This window comes from Mustelus asterias, chromosome 15 (genome assembly GCF_964213995.1).
Source record: "Mustelus asterias chromosome 15, sMusAst1.hap1.1, whole genome shotgun sequence".
Classification (NCBI taxonomy): Eukaryota; Metazoa; Chordata; class Chondrichthyes; order Carcharhiniformes; family Triakidae; genus Mustelus; species Mustelus asterias.
In genome coordinates this window covers 62,167,073-62,188,365 of record NC_135815.1, presented here as the reverse complement: position 1 = coordinate 62,188,365, position 21,293 = coordinate 62,167,073, and the positions used below count along the sequence as shown (strand labels likewise).

At 43.7% G+C, this 21,293-nt stretch overlaps 1 protein-coding gene across 1 annotated transcript in view; it reads right to left on the bottom strand.

Annotated features, from left to right (window-relative positions):
• The window catches only part of LOC144504829 (synaptojanin-2-like), a 249,212-nt gene that overhangs the window by 96,803 nt on the left and 131,116 nt on the right, over positions 1–21,293 (bottom strand). Inside the window, exons 9-12 of the mRNA XM_078230581.1 lie at positions 15,914–15,995; positions 13,815–13,967; positions 1,238–1,394; positions 848–1,039 (exon numbers count right to left, since the gene is read on the bottom strand). Coding sequence (XP_078086707.1) covers positions 848–1,039; positions 1,238–1,394; positions 13,815–13,967; positions 15,914–15,995 — 584 coding nt within the window. The remainder of the gene's footprint in view (positions 1–847; positions 1,040–1,237; positions 1,395–13,814; positions 13,968–15,913; positions 15,996–21,293) is intronic.

Genomic DNA, 21,293 nt, shown 5'->3' with positions numbered 1-21,293 from the left:
TAGATATTGCATGCTTCCTTCCCTTCCTTCTGTTGTTCTTCTGGAAACATTTGTATCTCCCCTGGACCCATCTTTTGTTTCCTCACTTGTATTACCACCCCATTTTGTCTTGCACCATTATCCATTTAATTATCTTATCACTCCTGCCTTCCACCCCAGAACAGACCCTTCCGTTTCGCTCCCGCCTCCTTCCATCTCTCATACCCGTCCTTTCTCTGGTTCTGCACTTGTTTAAAAACAATTCATCACTAATATCTTCCAGTGCTGATGGAAGATCATCAACTTAAAAAGTTAACTCAGTTTCCCTGTTTTCCAGTGTTTTCTGCTTTTATTTTGGATTTCCAGCACCTGGTTTTGTTTTGACAACACTCTGCCACCAAGCACAAAGGATTTGTGCATCAACATGGTGACTTCAGCTTTTTCCAATGTTATTTGAGATAGCCCATATCTACCTGAAAGTATATTAAAATGAGGAAATCACCAATGGACACTTGTTGCCCAAATCACTCTGCCTTGTACCATTATGCATTGGAGCTTCAATGTGTTGTAGCTCAGCGACAACGAAACATTTAGAATTTTTGAGATTACACAGTATCAACTCTCAACATTAAAGGGGATATTGTTACTTTGAGTTTGCTGCTCAGTACTTTGTAGTATTGCAGCACTCATTTCTGTACCAGCTATGTCTTCCATTATATTACTTCTGCCTGCATTTTGATGGACTCACAGAGTATACATATCTGACAATTTAAATACATTACAACATTAATTCTGTGAATGAGGAGTTCCAAATAACTGGACATATTCAGTTCAGTGCAAGTTTGAAACGTTAAATTCTGCAGCTTACCCTGGAACGTGGGTGTTTCACTCTGTTTGAAAGAATCAAGTAACCAATGACTGAGCTCCACACTGCTGAGCATGTTGCTTCTGAACTGTTTACCACCATTTACATTCCAGGTCCCAATGCTGATGCGAGCACACTTGACATTGGTGTATTCTACCTGCCGTTCACACATAGCTTGCAAAATCCCAGGAGGTGCTGTAGGGCAATGGAACAATTTGAAATCTCATCACTTCATATTCCACATTGTTAGTTAAAGCATAATGTAGCGCAATGAGTGAACAAAGCAGAAAAGAAGACAAGATGGCATGAAGTTAACAAGTTTTGAAAGTCCTGGGATAGACAGGTTACTGCAAGAAACATCATGATGAGTCTGTCATGAGCATGGTTACTTACTGAAAAGTGCACTGCTGTCCAACAGTATCCTCGCCCTATCTGCATAATCCTCACTGTAAAAATCCCCCATGAGGAGTAAATCAATAGCATCTTGTTTAGCACCATCAAAGAAATTGGCCTGGATCGTTCGGGATACAGAGCGTGCTCCATCTTTCACCTAGACAAACACAAGTCTATTATTAATGAGTTTACAGCAACAGTTCCATCCTAATTTAATTTTTACACGTCCGAACCTCTCGGCGTACAGCTTTAGCTCAGTCAGTGGTGCTCTCAGCTCAACACAAAGCTTAAAGGGATCACATCACAAACACTGAGGAACTGTTGCATTATTGAAGGTACCATCTTTTGAATGAGACAAAGAACAATACAGCACAGGAACAGGCCCTTTGGCCCTCCAAGCCCGTGCCGCTCCCTGGTCCAAACTAGACCATTCTTTTGTATCCCTCCATTCCCACTCCGTTCATGTGGCTGTCTAGATAAGTCTTAAATGTTCCCAGTGTGTCCGCCTCCACCACCTTGCCTGGCAGCGCATTCCAGGCCCCCACCACCCTCTGTGTAAAATATGTCCTTCTGATATCGGTGTTAAACTTCCCCCCATTCACCTTGAACCTATGACCCCTCGTGAACGTCACCACCGACCTGGGGAAAAGCTTCCCACCGTTCACCCTATCTATGCCTTTCATAATTTTATACACCTCTATTAAGTCTCCCCTCATCCTCCGTCTTTCCAGGGAGAACAACCCCAGTTTACCCAATCTCTCCTCATAACTAAGCCCCTCCATACCAGGCAACATCCTGGTAAACCTCCTCTGTACTCTCTCCAATGCCTCCACGTCCTTCTGGTAGTGTGGCGACCAGAACTGGACGCAGTATTCCAAATGCGGCCGAACCAATGTTCTCTACATCTGCAACATCAGACCCCAACTTTTATACTCTATGCCCCGTCCTATAAAGGCAAGCATGCCATATCCCTTCTTCACCACCTTCTCCACCTGTGACATCACCTTCAAGGATCTGTGGACTTGCACACCCAGGTCCCTCTGCGTATCTACACCCTTTACGGTTCTGCCATTTATCGTATAACTCCTCCCTATATTATTTCTACCAAAATGCATCACTTCGCATTCATCAGGATTGAACTCCATCTGCCATTTCTTTGCCCAAATTTCCAGCCTATCTACATCCTTCTGTAGCCTCTGACAATGCTCCTCACTATCTGCAAGTCCTGCCAATTTTGTGTCGTCCTCAAACTTACTGATCACCCCAGTTACACCTTCTTCCAGATCGTTTATATAAATCACAAACAGCAGAGGTCCCAATACAGAGCCCTGCGGAACACCACTAGTCACAGGCCTCCAGCCGGAAAAAGACCCTTCCACTACCACCCTCTGTCTTCTGTGACCAAGCCAGTTCTCCACCCATCTAGCCACCTCCCCCTTTATCCCATGAGATCCAACCTTTTTCACCAGCCTACCATGAGGGACTTTGTCAAACGCTTTACTAAAGTCCATATAGACGACATCAACGGCCCTTCCCTCATCAACCATTCTGGTCACTTCTTCAAAAAACTCCACCAAGTGGAGCAAGCAACACAACCAAGACCAAGGTTGTGTTGCTTGCTCAAGTAGATGTGGAAGATTGTATGCACTAGTGGAGTAGACTATTCTCTCTGTGAACTGACCAATAATCCTCCCTTAATCAATATCAGCAAAGAATGATTATCATTCATTTGCTGTTTGTAGGAACTTGTTGTGCTGTGGTCACTCACATATAAAAAAACTGTAGAAACAAACTGTAAAAAGTGCAGTCATTAAGTGCTATGTCAGCAATGATCCCGAATCCATAATGATGAAGATTCATTCAATCATTTGATGCATATGGGGTGGGAAAGGGCATTTTCAATTTATTCAGACCTCTGTTTTGCCTTTAAAAAGATCAAAAAACTTACATCTTCGTAAATTTGTTTATACCACTAGAGAATTATCAAATGATGCCTAGAAAACGTCGCACCATCAGGGGCTCTGATATTAATATAGGAATAGAACAAAGAGCGGCAATCCAATAGTGCGTGACAAACATTCATGGGGCATGTCAAATTGTTCAATCTGAACAGAAATGCTTCATTATCAATTTACTTCCTGGTTTAGCATCACCACTGTATGTGGGAGGGCATGACACAGACCCACATAATGTGATTTCCCAACTATTTAAAGGATCAAAAAGGAGGAAGCTGTTTTCGGACTCAGACCGGGAAAAACTGACCAAGTGGGAAATGAGCACGGGTAGAAGAAGACTGCTTTCAGATGATCTGATGTCTGGATGCACTGCTTACTGTTTCATGGGAAAGTGGCGTGTTAATGCCAGGTTTGCCTCCTGATGTCATAACTCTGGATTGAACGCAGCAGTCCCGATTCGCAAACGTAAAATCCCAGTCTTGCTCTAGAACAGAAACTTCCTCGACCTAAATACTGTGGAAGGCTGAAGTCACAGATTTCAATCCTTGCCACAAAATCTATTCTTTAAACCACTGACTCCATCCTTTCATCCTTCCTCTGACATGGTAGCACAGGGATTAGCAGTGTTGCCTCACAGCACCAGGAAGCGGGTTTGATTCCAGCCTTGGGTGGCTGCCTGTGTGGAGCTTGCACGTTCTCTCCGTGTCTGCATGGGTTTCTTCCAGGTGATCCGGTTTCCTTAAACAGTCCGAAGATGTGTAAGTTAGGTGGATTGGCCGTGTTAAATTGCCCCTTAGTGTCCCTAGATATGTAGGTGAGGAAGATTAGTGGGGTAAATACATGGGGTTAAGGCGATGGGCCTGGGTACGATGCTTTATCAGAGTCGGTGCAGATCAAAAGGCAGAATGGCCTCTTCTGCACTGTAGGGATTCTATGAACTGTCAGAGACTTACAGTTCTGTTCCTTAACCACTGACTTTATCCTTCCGCTGACATGGTGGCAGTGTTATCACTGCAACTTTATCACATTGCAGTCAGAGCTGAACTCCCAACCACATATACCACTTCATCATCTATTCTGCCTACTTCTACCTCTGTAACATTGTCTAATTCTGACCTTCCGACATCTCATTTGCTGCTGAAATGCTCATCCATGCCTCTGATACCTCTAGACTTAATTAATCCAATGCTCTCCTGATCGTTCTCCAATCTTTCATCCTATATAAACTTGAGTTCTGCTGCTCATATCCTAACTATACCTAGTTCCTTTCATCGGTCATCCTTGTGCTCGTACACTGGCTCACCATCAAGCATTCTCATCCTCGTTTTCAAATTGTTCAATACCTTCTCCCCTTCCTAAATCTATAAAATCCTTTGAGATCTGGCCATTCATGGACTATGATTTAAATAGGCTATTATTTAAATGGTAAAAAATTGCAGCATGCTGCTGTGCAGAGGGACCTGGGTGTCCTTGTGCAAGAATCACAAGGAGTCGGTTTGCAGGTGCAGCAGGTAATTAAGAAGGCAAATGGAGTTTTGTCCTTCAACGCTAGAGGGATGGCGTTTAAAAACAGCGAGGTTATATTGCAGCTGTATAAGGTGCTGGTGAGGCCACACCTGGAGTACTGTGTACAGTTTTGGTCTCCTAACTTGAGAAAGGATATACTGGCACTGGAAGGGGTGCAGAGGAGATTCACTAGGTTGATTCTGGAGTTGAGAGTGTTGGTTTATGAGGAGAGATCGAGTAGATTGGGACTATACTCATTGGAATTCAGAAGAATGAGGGGAGATCTTATAGAAAAATATAAGATTATGAAGGGAATAGATAAGATAGAAGCAGGGAAGTTGTTTCCACTGGCGGGTGAAACTAGAACTAGGGGGCATGGCCTCAAAATAAGGGGGAGCAGATTTAAGACTGAGTTGAGGAGGAATTTCTTCACACAAAGGGTTGTGACTCTGTGGAATTCCCTGCCCAGTGAAGCAGTTGAGGCTACCTCATTGAATGTTTTTAAGGCAAGGATAGATACATTTTTGAACAGTAAAGGAATTAAGGGTCATGGTGAGTGGGCGGGTAAGTGGAGCTGAGTCCACGGAAAGATCAGCCATGATCTTATTGAATGGCGGAGCAGGCTCAAGGGGCCAGATGGCCTACTCCTGCTCCTAGTTCTTATGCATTCCTGATTTTAATGATTCCACGATTAGTGCATGTGCCTTCAGCTGCCGAGGCATTAAGCTGTGGAGTTCCCTTTGCTTCTTTATCTCTCTCACCTCCTATAAGATGCTGTTTAAAGCCTATCTCTTTGACCAAGCTTTGGTTCCTCTGTTCTAACATCTCCCTATGTGGCTTGGTGTCAAATGTTGCTTGATCACACCTCTGTTAACTCACTGTTCTAGTTCCCATGTTAACAGTTCTCTCTCTTCCGGTACTTCTCGCTCCCTGCTTCAAAATTGTTGTCAACTAGTCCCTCAAAAGTTAACCTTGGTCCTATCATCCTTGAAAACTACCACACCAACTCCAAGAAACAACATCCTATGTGACTGCGACAAAGGGAAATTTTCTTCCTCATCCTGCTTGACCTGTCGACAGCCTTTGACACAGTTGGCCACACTATCATCCTTCAGTACCTCTCTGCTGGTGTCCAGCTGACTGGACTGCTCTTGCCTGGTTTTGTTCTTATCTAAGTATAGCCAGAGTAATACTTGTAATGGCTTCTCTTCCATCCCCTGCCATTTAACATCTGGTGTCCCCCAAAGTTCTATAATATTTCGCTCTACATGCTGCACCTTAGGGACATCATCTGAAGACACAGTGCAGGTTTCCACATGAACACTGGTAACACCCAGCTCTACCTCACTGCCACCTTTCATGGCCCCTTCCACTCTCCCTAAATTCTCAATCTGCTTACTTTACATCCAGTACGGGATGATCAGAAATCACTAATGAAGTAAATGTGATATAGATGGCAGGGCAGGTGATGTGTGATAGTGGCAGAATGTAGGTGGCTGTGAATACCAGTGTGATCCAAGGCAAATACGTCTGCAGCTAGCGTCTGCAGCTGGAGCAGCTCAGAGTCATTGAGCCAGAGACCGAGCTGCAGACATTGTGATGCATCAGGGAAGGGGAAAGTTACTTGGACACTGGTTCAGGTGACAGTCACACCCCTTAGGATAGGGTCATCCGATTTAGTCCAGACCCTAATTCAGGAACGGATGGAGGTGACTGAGTGAGGCAGGTATGGGGATTAAGAGGTGGAGGAACCTCAGCTCTTGCAATTGTCCAACAGGTCTGAGGTTCTTACAACTTGTTCAGGCGAAAGCAAGGCTGCAGGGTGGATGAGTGAACTGACCATGGCATAGTGGTACAGGAAGCCATTCAAACAGGGGAGAGGTGATAGGAATGTAGGGGCAATAGAGGACTGTATAATCAGAAGGATCAACACAGTTCTCTGTAGCTGAGAGCAAGAGTCCAAAAGGTCGTGCAGCCTGCCCGGTGCCAGGGTTCGGGTCTGCTCGGGCCTGGAGAGGAACTTGCTGTGGGAGTGGGGAGGATCTCAGGGTCATGGTCCACATGGCGAAATTAAAAAGCAGAACTTCAAAGTCAATTATCACGAGCGAATTAGAGTAGAGTAAATAAGATTAAAGAATCAAATATGTGGCTCAAAGATTGATGTGGGACAAATGGGGCACTGGCACCAGTGCTGGAGAAAGTGGGAATTATACCGTTAGGATAGTCTTCAGCTGAACTGTACTGGCACCAGTGTTCTGGTGAGTCATATAACTAGGACTGTAGAGAGTGCTTTAAACCAAATCGTGGTGAGGAAGGGGTAGATGGCATGGGGGTTGTGGTTGAGGGATCAAGTGAGAAAGATGTGATAAATTAAAGGGAGACGGCAAGGCAAGAGAAAAAAGTAGCAATGAGAGAGTTGATAACCTGAGTGTTGCAGGAAGGGACAGAGCATGCAAACTTTTGATTGTGCCGGCAGATAAGGCTGGAAGTTCCGGAAATAAACAAAGCGAAAATTAAAGGCACTCTACCTGAATGCACATAGCATTCGCAACAGGGCAGATGATTTGACAGTACAAATGGAAGTAGAAGGTATGATCTGATTTGCCATTATAGAGACATGGCTGCAGGGTGACCAAGGCTGGGAGCTGTACATTCAAAGGCATTTGACATTTAGGAAGGATAGGTAAAAAGGAAAAGGAGGTGGGGTGGTACTGTTAATAAAGGATGAGATCAGGTAGAGAGGATATTAGTTAGAGAGGATATTAGATCAGAAGATCAAGATGTAGAATCAGTTTGGATGAGGCTAAGAAACAGAAAGGGTCAGCAAATATTGGTCAGAGTGGTTTACAGGCCACCAAACAGTCATGATGACGTAAGCATGGTATAAATCAGGAAATTAGAGGTGCACATAACAAGGGTCGTACAGCAATCATGGGAGACTTCTGTCTACTTACGGACTGGGTAAACCTAATTAGCACTAATGCCTGTAGAGGATGAATTTTTGCAATGCATGCAAGATGGTTTTCTGGAGCAGAACATTGAGGAACCAACTAAAGAACAATCTATTTTAGATCTACTATTGTGCAATGAGAAAGGGCTAATTAATCATCTCATTGTAAAGGAGCCTCGGAGGAAATGTGACCATAATATTATAGTTCACAAAGGAAATGATGAAGGGTCGAATTGGGCAAGTACATTCAAATATATGATGGTAGACAGGCAATAGCTAGCATTTTAAAAATTAACATACATTGGTTATAACCAATCTGCATTCCTTTAATGCACAAAAACCAAGCAAGAAATGTTATCCAATAATGGCTAACAAGAGAAGTTAAATATTGTAAAAGATCAAAGAAAGAGCCATATAAAGTAGCCGGAACCCCTGAGGATTGGGAACATTTAGAATTCAGGAAAGCATGGCCTAGAAAGAGAAAATAGATATGAAAGTAATCATAAGGGAAGGGAAACATAAAACAGACTTTAAAAACTTCTATAAATGTTTAAAAAGTAAAAGATTTATAAAGACAAATAAATGTATGCCCATTACAGAGATGGGAGAATTTATGATGGGCAATAAGCAAATGGCAACTAAACTAAACTCTTCACAGAATAATTCTCCCAGGAATACTAGAGAACCAAGAGACTAGTGAGAATGAGAAACTGAAAGAAATTAGAATTAGTACAAAAGTAATACTGTAGATGTTTTTAATATTCATTCATGCGCAGCAGGTGGCGCTGCTAGATCAGCGTTTATCGCCCATCCCGAATTGAAACACCCAGAGTGCTGTTTGGAAGGGAGTTCCAGAATTTTAACCCAGCGGCATTGAAGAAACAGTGATGTAGTTTTAAGTCAGGATAGTGTGTGGCTTGGACGGGGACTTGAAGCTGGTGGTATTTCCATATATCTGCTGCCTTTGTCCACCCAGGTGGTAGAGGTCACAGGTTTGGGAGGTGCTGTCAAAGGAGGATAGTGATTTGCTGCAGTGCCTCTTGTAGATGGTACACACTGTTGCCATTGTTCATTGCTGTTGGAGGAAGTGAATGTTGAAGATGGTACGGGAGTGGGGGGAGGGGGGGTCATCAGCAATCAAGTGAGCTAATTTGACCTGCAGTGTCGAGTTTTCAAGTGCCTCACACGTGCAAGTTGTGTGTTGTTGAAGGTGAATAGGCTTTGGTGAGTCAGACGATGAGTTATTCTGCAGAATTCCCAGCCTCTGACCTATTCTTCGGGCTACAGTATTTATATGACTGGTCCAGTTCGGTATCTGGTCAATAGTAATCCAGGATGTTGATAGTGAGGGATTCAGTGATGGTGATACCACTAAAAAATGGTTAGATTCTCCCTTGTTGGAAATGGCCATTGCCTGCCATTTTTGAGGCGGGAATGCTCCTTGCCACTCCCAACCTGAATATTGTCCAGGTTTGGCTGCATATGGGCACAGTCTGTTTCAGTATCTGATGAGTCAGGAATGGTGCTGAACATTCCCATTCCTGACCTTATGATGCGGGTAAGGGGAAGGTCATTAATGAAGTTGCTGAAGATGGCTGGGTCGAGGACACTACCCTGAAAGAACTCCTGCATATGCCCTGGAGCTGAGATGATTGACCTCCAATCATCACAATCATCTTCCTTTGTGCAAGATATGACTCCAATCAGTGGAGAATTTCTTCCCGATTCCCATTGACTCCAGTTTTTCTAGACTATTTTATGCCATACTTGGTCAAATACAGTTTTGGTGTCATGGCAGTTACTTTTACCTCACCCTCTTGTCTTCTACTCTTTTGTACATTTTTGGACCAAGGCTGTAATGAAGTCAGGAGCTATGTCGCCGTGGTGGAACCCAAACTGAATGTCAGTGACCAGGTTACTATTTTGTAGGTGCCACTTGATAGTACTGTTGACAAAACCTTCCATTACTTTGCTGGTGGGATTGAAAGTTGATAAATTCCCTGGACCTGATGATCTACACCTCAAAGTGTTAAAAAGAGGTGGATGTAGAGATAGTGGATGCATTGGTGATCATCTTTCAAAATTCTATAAACTGGAACAAATTGGAAGGTGACAAATGTAACCCCACTATTTAAGAAATCGGGGAGAAAGAAAACAGGGAGCCACAGACCTGTTAGCCATACGTCAGTTGTAGCGAAAATGCTGGAATCCATTATAAAGGGTGTGATAACAGGACACTTCGAAAATAATGGTAGGATTCAGCAGAGTCAACATAGATTATGAAAGGAAAAACATGTTTGACAAACCTGTTGGAGCTTTTTGAGGATGTAACTAGCTGATTAGATAATGGTGTATATGATCAGAGAATCATAGAAACCCTACAGTGCAGAAGGAGGCCATTCGGCCCATCGAGTCTGCACCGACCACAATCCCACCCAGGCCCTACCCCCACATATTTACCTGCTAATCCCTCTAACCTACGCATCTCAGGACTCTAAGGGGCAATTTTTAACCTGGCCAATCAACCTAACCCGCACATCTTTGGACTGTGGGAGGAAACCGGAGCACCCGGAGGAAACCCACGCAGACACGAGGAGAATGTGCAAACACCACACAGACAGTGACCCAAGCCGGGAATCGAACCCAGGTCCCTGGAGCTGTGAAGCAGCAGTGCTAACCACTGTGCTACCGTGCCCCCTTATATGTATTTGGATTTTCAGAAGACTTTTGATAAACAAAATTAGAGCACGTGGAGATTGGGGCTAATATTCATTTATGGGACATGGGCGTCCCTGGCTGGCCAGGATTTATTGCCCATCCCTAGTTGCCCGAGGGCAGTGGAGAGTCAACCATATTGCTGTGGCTCTGGAGTCTCTCTTATGAACACATGTAGGCCAAAACATTTAAGGACGGCAGATTTCCTTCCCTAAAAAGACATTAGTGAACCAGATGGGTTTTTCCGACAATCGACAATGGTTTCATGGTCATCAGTGGATTCTTAATTCCAGACACTTTTTATTGACTTCGAATTCCACCATTTTCCGTGGCGGGATTCGAACCTGGGTCCCCAGAACATTAGCTGAGTTTCTGGATTAATAGTCCAGCAATAATACCACTCGGTCATTGCCTTCCCACATAATATATTAGCATGGATTGAGAATTGGTTAATGGAGAGAAAACAGTAGGAATGAAAGAGTAATTCTCAGGTTTGCAGGTTGCCTGTAATGGAGTACCACGAGGATCAGTACTTGGGTCCAAGCTATACAAAATCTATATCAATGATTTGGATGCGGGGACCAAATGTAATATTTCCAGGTTTACCAGTAAAACAAAACTAGGTGGGAATGTGAGCTGTGAGGGGAATGCAAAGAGGTTTCAAAGAAGTTTCAAGGAGATTTGGACAGTAAGTGAGTGAGCAAGAACATGACAGATGGAATATAATGTGGACAAATGTGTAGTGAAGGAAAAACAGAAATGCAGAGAGGGGCGGCACGGTAGCACAGTGGTTAGCACTGCTGCTTCACAGCTCCAGGGACCTGGGTTCGATTCCCGGCTTGGGTCACTGTCTGTGGAGTTTGCACATTCTCCTCGTGTCTGCGTGGGTTTCTTCCGGGTGCTCCGGTTTCCTCCCACAGTCCAAAGATGTGCGGGTTAGGTTGATTGGCCATGCTAAAATTGCCCTTAGTGTCCTGGGATGTGTAGATTAGAGGGATTAGTGGGTAAAATATGTAGGGATATGGAGGTAGGGTCTGGGTGGTATTGTGGTCGGTGCAGACTCGATGGGCCGAATGGCCTCTTTCTGTACTGTAGGGTTTCTATGATTCTATGAGAGAGAGATTGGAAAGTGTTGGTGTTCAAAGAGACCCTGGGTGTTCTTATTCATAATTCACTGAAAGCTAACAAGCAGGTGCAGCAAGTAATTAGGAAGGCAAATGGTACGTTAGCTTTTGTTACAAGAGGGTTTGTGTATAGGAATTTGGCTGCAATTGTATAGACTCCTGGTGAGACTGCAGTTGGAGTTGTGTATGCAGTTTTGGTCACTTTACCCAAGGAAAGGTATATTTGCCATACACAGAGAGCAATGAAAGTTCATCAGACTGAGTCTTGGGGCAGTGGGATTGTCCTATGAGGAAGAATTGAGGAAACTGGGCCTACACGTTCTGAATTTGGCGGGGAGGCGATGGCCTTGTGGTATTATCGCTAGACCATTAATCCAGAAACTCAGCTAATGTTCTGGGGACCTGGGTTTGAATCCTGCCACAGCAGATGGTGGAATTTGAATTCAATAAAAGAAAATCCAGAATTAAGAATCTACTGTTGACCATGAAACCATTGTCGATTGTTGGAAAAGCTCATCTGGTTCACTCATGCCCTTTCGGGAAGGAAATCTGCCATCCTTACCTGGTTTGGCCTCCATGCAATATTGTTGACTCTCAAATGCCCCTCTGAAATGGAGGGCTGTTAGGGATAAGCAGCAAATGCTGGCCCAGCCAGCAGCACCCACATCCCGTGAACAACAAAATAAAAGTCTGAGAGGTGAGTCCATTGAAATGTTTAGGCTCAACAAGGTAGATATAGGAAGGATGTTCCCCCTGGCGGTGGGGTGGGATGAGCGGGGGGTTACAAACCTAGAACCAGGGGACACAACCTCAGGTGGGCCATTTTGGACTGAGGTGAGGAGGAATTTCTTCACTCAGAGGTAGGTGAATCTTTGGAATTCCCTATCGCAGAGGGCTCAGTTATTGAGTACTCAAGACAGAGATTAATAGATTTGTAGATAGTAAAGACATCAAGGGATATGGGGATTGTGCAGGAAAATGGCATTGGGGAAGAAGATGAACCATAATCTAGTTGAATGGCAGAGCAGGCAGGAGGGGCTGAAAAAAGAATAGGAATGGAGTAGACCAGTGTTCCTTTGTTCCAATTCGATTTCACCAGCTATGTAAATGTACACACTTTTCAGCAAGACTCATTGGATAATGAGCACGAGTAGGGACCTGGCTAATATTTTAACCTTGGTATGGCTCCTGCTCTGCCCAAAACCACAAGGAACTACAAAAGGTCGTGAATCCATCACGCAAACCAGCCTCCCATCCATTGACTCCGTCTACACTTCCCACTGCCTCAGCAACGCAGCCAGCATAATTAAGGACCCCACGCACTCCAGTCATTCTCTTTTCCACCTTCTTCCGTCGGGAAAAAGATACAAAAGCCTGAGGTCACGTACCATCCAATTCAAGAACAGGTTCTTCCCTGCTGCCATCAGACTTTTGAACAGACCAACCTTGCATTAAGTTGATCTTTCTCTACATGGTAGCTATGACTGTAACATTACATTCTGCACTCTCCTGTTTCCTTCTGTCTGTATAGTGCAAGAAACAATACTCTTCACTGTATACTAGTACATGTGACAATGATAAATCAAATCAAATTAACCCAGGTTATAATGAAATCAACTGTGGAATTGCTAATGTCTTCCCAAACCAATATACTAGGCTTGAGACCTGAAACATTGGCTGAAATATTATCGGCCGTTCCTTCTGACAGGATCTTCCAATCCTACCAACAGTGACCCCCCCACTGTGGGTTCCCCGGCAACGGAAAGTACAAACAATGGGAACACCCATTGGGTGGCACGGTAGCACAGTGGTTAGCACTGCTGCTTCACAGCTCCAGGGTCCCGGGTTCGATTCCCGGCTTGGGTCACTGTCGGTGTGGAGTTTGCACATTCTCCTCGTGTCTGCATGGGTTTCCTCCCACAGTCCAAAGATGTGCGGGTTAGGTTGACTGGCCATGCTAAAATTGCCCCTTAGTGTCCTGAGATGCGTAGGTTAGAGGGATTAGCGGGTAAATGTGTAGGGATATGGGGGTAGGGCCTGGGTGGGATTGTGGTCAGTGCAGACTCGATGGGCCAAATGGCCTCTTTCTGCACTGTAGGGTTTCTATGATTCTATGATAGGAAACATGTTGTGGGGTCATGGACAATCCCACCTATTTTTGGTCTGTCTGGCTCAGTTCATTCTGGGCAGCGCATTTAACAATTGATGGGAAATCTAAATAATAGGATTTATAAGTGACTTTCTCTGTAATGGCTAGAAGAGAACACATTGCACACAACCTTATTTTAAAAAATACACATATTTAAAATGCACTCCATTTATATTACCTTCGTTTTTCCCTCTCGTGCGCGACTCCCTGTAAAGATCTTACTTAAATTATGTCCATTCAATGACCACATTGTCTTGTAAAATTCCACAAAACGCTCCACTACTGTCTTCTTGAAGGCCATTCCCAGGCTCTTTAGCTGGCTGTACAAAACCTATGAAGAACAAAGAACATAATTCCAAAGCCACACTGACAGCTGTATTTCAAGTAGCCAAGGAACATTAGCTGAAACTTTTATTAATTTTTGGCAGTTGTTTATTTTCTTAGTCCCACAGAATACAAGCTATTTCCCAGCTAAGAACACAGTTGTCTTTCAATGTTGCGTTTATGCTTGGCAGGAAGCAACAAGGTAATGAATCAAATGATCATTTCTGTCCTGTCCCCTGTCAGAAAATGCAGTGCTTTAGCTTGGTGGCACCAGGAATACATTGCATGGAAAACTGGATGTAACCTATGCCCGACTGCTTTGTAGAAAGTTGGAGTGCAGCTACATACAAAACACAGATGTACAAAAATATGTTGCAAGATATCCTCAAGCACATGCTATTTCTTGAGGTTCACAGAAATTCACAATTTTAGTGAGATGTAATTGATTGCTGTGGGAGAAAGGGTCAGGGAATCAGGGTCTATGGTTAACTTGTACATGCTGATCGCAATGGGGTAAAATCCATGCTGCCTGCTAATTAACATGATCAATGTGTTAACCAGCACTAATTTACTGCTCAATGGCTGGACAAATTATCGACTGGCTATATATCAGGAATGTTCACAATGTGATTAAAGACTGTGCATCCTAGATGGAAATTGTCTGGAAGATTACTGGGCAGAAGCTGGCAGAGAGCACGTTGGAAGGTTTCCTGCTGCCGCATTAAAGGTTTGGTGCAGGAGGAGTCATTCTGCAACTCTAAGAGAACCCTCTAGGTACTCGATGCAGAGCAAGAGTTGGTTGCCATTGTGGCGAATGTGAAAGTGATTCCTTTGACGTGTGTGCAGGCTATTGCTGACAGTATGCCCAGATTAGGCAGATGGCCCTTAATGCTTGTAGGGAATGAAGGCTGTCCTCCATATTCCCCCTCCTGATTAATCACTGGGGGGGGGTGGTGCTATATGACAGTCTCCCAGCTCACATCCTAGTCCCAAGAGTGGGGCATTAAATTCTGCCTAGTGTGAGGCACTGTTGGTGAATGAGGACTTGGCATTGTGACTAATGACTAAACCCAGTGTAAGGTAGGTAACACCTTAGCCGCAACACAATTAGGCAGATAGCTAGCATCAATGGAGGACTTTTCAGCTAGCAGCTCCAAGCAGTTAGCATGCATTAGTATCCTTTGTTGCCTTGGATGTCCATCTATGCTGGTTGTCTGGATATATATCTGAACAACTACAAAAACGAATTTAAAAGGCTAATCAAATGTATCCCACTTCTCTAGGGCCCAGAATACAAAGGGGTGAAGTATTACTGAAGTTACATAAAACTTTGATTAGATTTTACCTGGAGTATTCTGCTTTCAGTTCTGCATCCCAGAAAGAACCTTTGAGAGAGTGCGGTGTAGATTTACCAGAATGATACCAGGGCTAAAGGGCTTAAATTATAAGAACAAGTTCCATCTACCAGGCCAGCATTCTCTGGTGTATAGAAGATGGAGTGGCGATCTAATTGACATTTTTAAGACGAATGAAGGAATTGATAGCTTCTCTCTATTTTTCCTACTTCCACTGGTGAGGATATCTTTAACCCAGAATTCTTAGCTAGGCTGCTAAGGATGATGTCAGGAAGCTCTTTTCCACACACAGAGTACTGGAATCTGGAACTCTCATGCCAAAACGTCATTGAGGTTATTCCAATAGGCAATTTACTTTGATAGATTTTTGTTAGGCAAGGGTATTTATGTTTATGGAACAAAGGTAGGTAGAATTCAGCTAGAGATTAGCCATGATCTGACTGTGTGGTGGGAACAGACTGAAGGTGTTGCATAGCCTATTTCTATAGCCATGTTCCAATAAACATTGTATTTTAACAATAAAATCTCTCTAATAATAAAACAATATCCCCCTCAAACTCTCCCTCAGTCAATTTTCTGCATTAAGTAAAATGATTACCTCCAATGCCATGTAAGACTGGACACTGTTTGTCCGATCCAGACAATCTAGGCAGTTTGTTCTGAGCACTCCTGTCTGAAAACTTCAAAGAATAAATATAATTAATGCAGAAGTTTGAGTTTTACTTTCTGTAAAATACAACTGCCCTCTAACATCAGATGATGGAGGCATGTTGCCAAGGATCATATATAGAAAGAAACCGTTGTCAGTAGCACTGCAATTTATGGTAGCAATGGATTTTCAGCTAAAATTTACTTTTCTGAACAATCTGAAAAATTTTGATATGGTATCTAGAGATTTGGAAACTGCTGTACTAAGACTGAAGCCTGTATCAACTTGATTCTTATCTGCTACAGCCAGAGAACCGAGTGATAAAATGAACATAGCATATGTTTCTTACACATGTCCTAACATTAAATAATTGGCCAAGTTGTGAAGATTAAGTTAGAAATAGCAAAATTGAGTTTCTACTCATCAGGCCCCAGGGCCTGATGGCATCTATCCTCGACTGCTCAGGGAGACGAGAGGTGAAATTGCTGGGCCTCTGACGGAAATCTTTGTCGCTTCTTTGGACACGGGTGAGGTCCCTGAGGATTGGAGGATAGCGAATGTGGTCCCGTTGTTTAAGAAGGGTAGCAGGGATAACCCAGGAAATTATAGGCCGGTGAGCTTGACGTCCGTGGTAGGGAAGTTGTTGGAGAGGATTCTTAGAGACAGGATGTATGTGCATTTAGAACGGAACAATCTCATTAGTGACAGACAGCATGGTTTTGTAAGAGGGAGGTCGTGCCTTACAAATTTGGTGGAGTTTTTTGAGGAAGTGACAAAAACGGTTGATGAAGGAAGGGCCGTGGATGTCGTCTATATGGATTTCAGTAAGGCATTTGACAAAGTCCCACATGGCAGGTTGGTTAAGAAGGTTAAGGCTCATGGGATACAAGGAGAAGTGGCTAGATGGGTGGAGAACTGGCTTGGCCATAGGAGACAGAGGGTAGTGGTCGAAGGGTCTTTTTCCGGCTGGAGGTCTGTGACCAGTGGTGTTCCGCAGGGCTCTGTACTGGGACCTCTGCTATTTGTGATATATATAAATGATTTGGAAGAAGGTGTAACTGGTGTAATCAGCAAGTTTGCGGATGACACGAAGATGGCTGGAATTGCGGATAGCGAAGAGCATTGTCGGGCAATACAGCAGGATATAGATAGGCTGGAAAATTGGGCGGAGAGGTGGCAGATGGAGTTTAATCCGGATAAATGCGAAGTGATGCATTTTGGAAGAAATAATGTAGGGAGGAGTTATACAATAAATGGCAGAGTCATCAGGAGTATAGAAACACAGAGGGACCTAGGTGTGCAAGTCCACAAATCCTTGAAGGTGGCAACACAGGTGGAGAAGGTGGTGAAGAAGGCATATGGTATGCTTGCCTTTATAGGACGGGGTATAGAGTATAAAAGCTGGAGTCTGATGATGCAGCTGTATAGAACGCTGGTTAGGCCACATTTGGAGTACTGCGTCCAGTTCTGGTCGCCGCACTACCAGAAGGACGTGGAGGCATTGGAGAGAGTGCAGAGAAGGTTTACCAGGATGTTGCCTGGTATGGAGGGTCTTAGCTATGAGGAGAGATTGGGTAGACTGGGGTTGTTCACCTTGGAAAGACGGAGAATGAGGGGAGATCTAATAGAGGTATACAAGATTATGAAGGGTATAGATAGGGTGAACAGTGGGAAGCTTTTTCCCAGGTCGGAGGTGACGATCACGAGGGGTCACGGGCTCAAGCTGAGAGGGGCGAAGTATAACTCAGACATCAGAGGGACGTTTTTTACACAGAGGGTGGTGGGGGCCTGGAATGCGCTGCCAAGTAGGGTGGTGCAGGCAGGCACGCTGACATCGTTTAAGACTTACCTGGATAGTCACATGAGCAGCCTGGGAATGGAGGGATACAAACGATTGGTCTAGTTGGACCAAGGAGCGGCACAGGCTTGGAGGGCCGAAGGGCCTGTTTCCTGTACTGTTCTTTGTTCTTTGTTCTAGGTTTTTTTAGGTGCACATCAGTATAAATGCTGTAGAAGATGGCTGAGTTTTAAGCACAAATTGTGTTTCCACAAATGTTTGCACTCCTTTTTCAAACGTTGCGCTATAAGCAGGCCCTATGCAATAAGCTAGCAATCCTTTTAGGGTGAATTAATCACCATTAGGAACTTCTACTGATTGCATTCATTTGTAGAAGCCCCAAAACTTAAGCTGCAAATTTTGGGTGCAAGGATTTATTTACTAAATAAATAAATTTGCTAAATTTACTAATTATTTACTAAATCCATATATAGAATTCCTTTCCAGAGGGATGGAATTGAAAAGCAGGTAAGTTATGTTGAGCTTATGCAGAACCATGGCAAGAACTCGGAATATGGTCAACATTTTTAACTTCATTCAGAAAAATGTACATAAGGAGAAGAACGCAATTGAAACTCAATACTATATCCCAATCTCACTTGATAAGAGCAATAAATGTTGACTTTGTCTAGGAATAAAAACAAAATTATCACTTGGTAGTACAGAACCTGCAAATTGCTGAAGCTTTTCATCTCGCAATCATCAGGACAAACGCAAGAATGCCAAATTTCAAAGAACACAACAATGGGGCAGCACAGTGGTTAACACTGCTGCCCCACAGTGCCAGGGACCGGAGTTCAATTCCAGAGTTGGGTAACTGTGTGGAGTTTGCACATTCTCCCAGTGTCTGCATTGGTTTCCCCTGGGTGCTTTAGTTTTTTCCCCCACAGTCCAAAGATGTGCAGGTTAGGTGGATTGGCTATGGTAAATTGTCCCTTAGTGACCCAAGATGTGTAGGTTAGGGAAATTAACAGGACAAATACGTGGGGTTAGGGGGAAAATTGGGTCTGGGTGGGGTGTTCTGTCAGAGAGTTGGTGCCTCTTTCTGCATTATAGGGAGTCTAATTTATCCTATAGGAGAAAAAGGTGCTGATTGCTTGGCAGTTGGCTGAGGCATCACCATGGAGAATGCAACGGGCTTCCCAAATTCCTGGATAACTTTTTAAAAGTGCTATGCTTGAACATACTCTCTTTTGTTTGCAGTGAAGAGGTTCCTGCATATGAATGCATGTTGCTTCTTGCAAACATAAAAGATCCACATTACAAACTCAACTGATATTTTTAAATTAGTTGCCAGTGTGGCTATTCGCACACTCAGAATTGTTCAGCAAGTGTTCCCAATCACATCTAATAATAGACATTCGGTTGTTTGCAATAGGTTGAGTACATATCCTACTCAACCAGCCCGCATTTGCAAAATTCAAAACATCTAACTTTAACTTTAACATTGACCTGTAGCATCTTTTAGTCTTAGTCAATGATAAATAACTTGCTGGTTGGTGACAGCTACTCAGTGATTTAATCCGGTGGTTTGTTAGAACTGGTTCAATAGTCTGCAGGGCCTGACTCAGGTCTTTGGAATTCTAGCTGGCATAAATGTCAGAGGATTTTGCTCCTGCATGCAGGCCAGTTCAGCAGAGTACTTTGAGACAGAGTACAGAATTTGGCAATTTGATGAGTGGAGGAAGTCAGTGCCTTGAGGAAAGACATGTTATTCTGGTCTTTTACAGAACAAGGAATGGTCTGATAGAAGGAGTGAAGGACAGCGAGAACCAGAGAGCTGTAGCCCAGAGACTATAATTAGACAACCAGTCCAGACAACTGGTTGCTGAGTTTCCTGGTTTATTTTTTTCTCTGAACTGGGGAAATATTTTAAAGCAGTATGGGGAGATATTAGTACTGGAATAAATTTATAACTTAAATAATTAAACCATTTAATACAACCACAAATTATCACTGAATTATATTTCTAAACTTGAAGAGCTAATTAGTTAAACAAAACACAATAAAGATGGCAGTGCAGATGTGTTGCAGGTGCATCATGTGAGAGTTGGTGGACACCAGTGTGGTCCACAGAAAGCACATCTGCAGCAGGTGTCTGCAGCTTGAGAAGTTTCAGCACAGAGTTGATGAGCTACAGTCTAAATTTCAATCACTGCACTGCACTAGAGAGGGAAAAAATTATCTGGAAACTTTGTTCCAGGAGGCAATTGCATCCCTTAAAGTTAGGTAAATCAGATTTAGTCTGGACTCACACCCTCCTGTCAATGATTATGAATAAGGCAAGTTTGGAGACCCAGAAAGTAGCACTGGAGGAGCCTCAGCCTTGTCTGACAGGTTCAGGGATCTTGCAGCCTATGTGCACAAGAGCAGGGACAGCAGGGAGATTGAGCATGCCAACCACAGCACCATGGCACAGGAGTCATACAGTGCAGAAAAGGCCCTTCAGCCGTATAGTCTGCACTGACAATAACTACCACTAAAGTTGTGCTAGTCCCATTTTTCTGCGCTTGCATAGCCCATTCAAGTGGAGGGAGTAAAAGAGAATGTAGTAATTGTAGGGAATAGTACAGTTATGTGAATGGATATTGTACTCTGCAGCCAAGAGCAGGTGTCCTGCAGGCTGTGTTGCCTGCCCGGTGTCAGGGTTAAGGACTTTTCCTCAGGGGTAGAGAGGAACTTGGGGTGGGAGGAGTGGTTCCAATTGTTGTGGTATCAAAGACATTGGTAGTACTCAGAAAAAGATTCTGCTGAGGGAGTATGAGCAGCTAGGGACTAAATTAAAAAGCAAAAATACAAAAATAATAATCTCTAGATTAGTTTCTGAGCCACAAACAAATTGGCCAAAGGCAAATAAAATCAGAGAGCTAAATAGATAATCTAAGTGAGTGGGCGAGGGTCTGGCAGATGGAGTACAATGTTGGTAAATGTGAGGTCATCCATTTTGGTAGGAATAACAGCAAAATGGACTATTATTTAAATGATAAAAAATTGCAGCATGCTGCTGTGCAGAGGGACCTGGGTGCCCTTGTGCATGAATCTCAAGGAGTTGGTTTGCAGCTGCAACAGTTAATTAAGAAGGCAAATGGAATTTTGTCCTTCATCGCTAGAGGGATGGAGTTTAAAAACAGTGAGATCATGTTGCAGTTGTATAAGGTGCTGGTGAGGCCACACCTGGAGTACTGTGTACAGTTTTGGTCTCCTTACTTGAGAAAGGATATACTGGCACTGGAGGGGGTGCAGAGCAGATTCACTAGGTTGATTCCGGAGTTGAGAGGGTTGGCTTATGAGGAGAGACTGAGTAGACTGGGGCTATACTCATTGGAATTCAGAAGAATGAGGGGAGGTCTTACAGAAACCTATAAGATTATGAAGGGAATAGATAAGATAGAAGCAGGGAAGTTGTTTCCACTGGCGGGTGAAACTAGAACTAGGAGGCATGGCCTCAAAATACGGGGAGCAGATTTAGGACTGAGTTGAGGAGGAACTTCT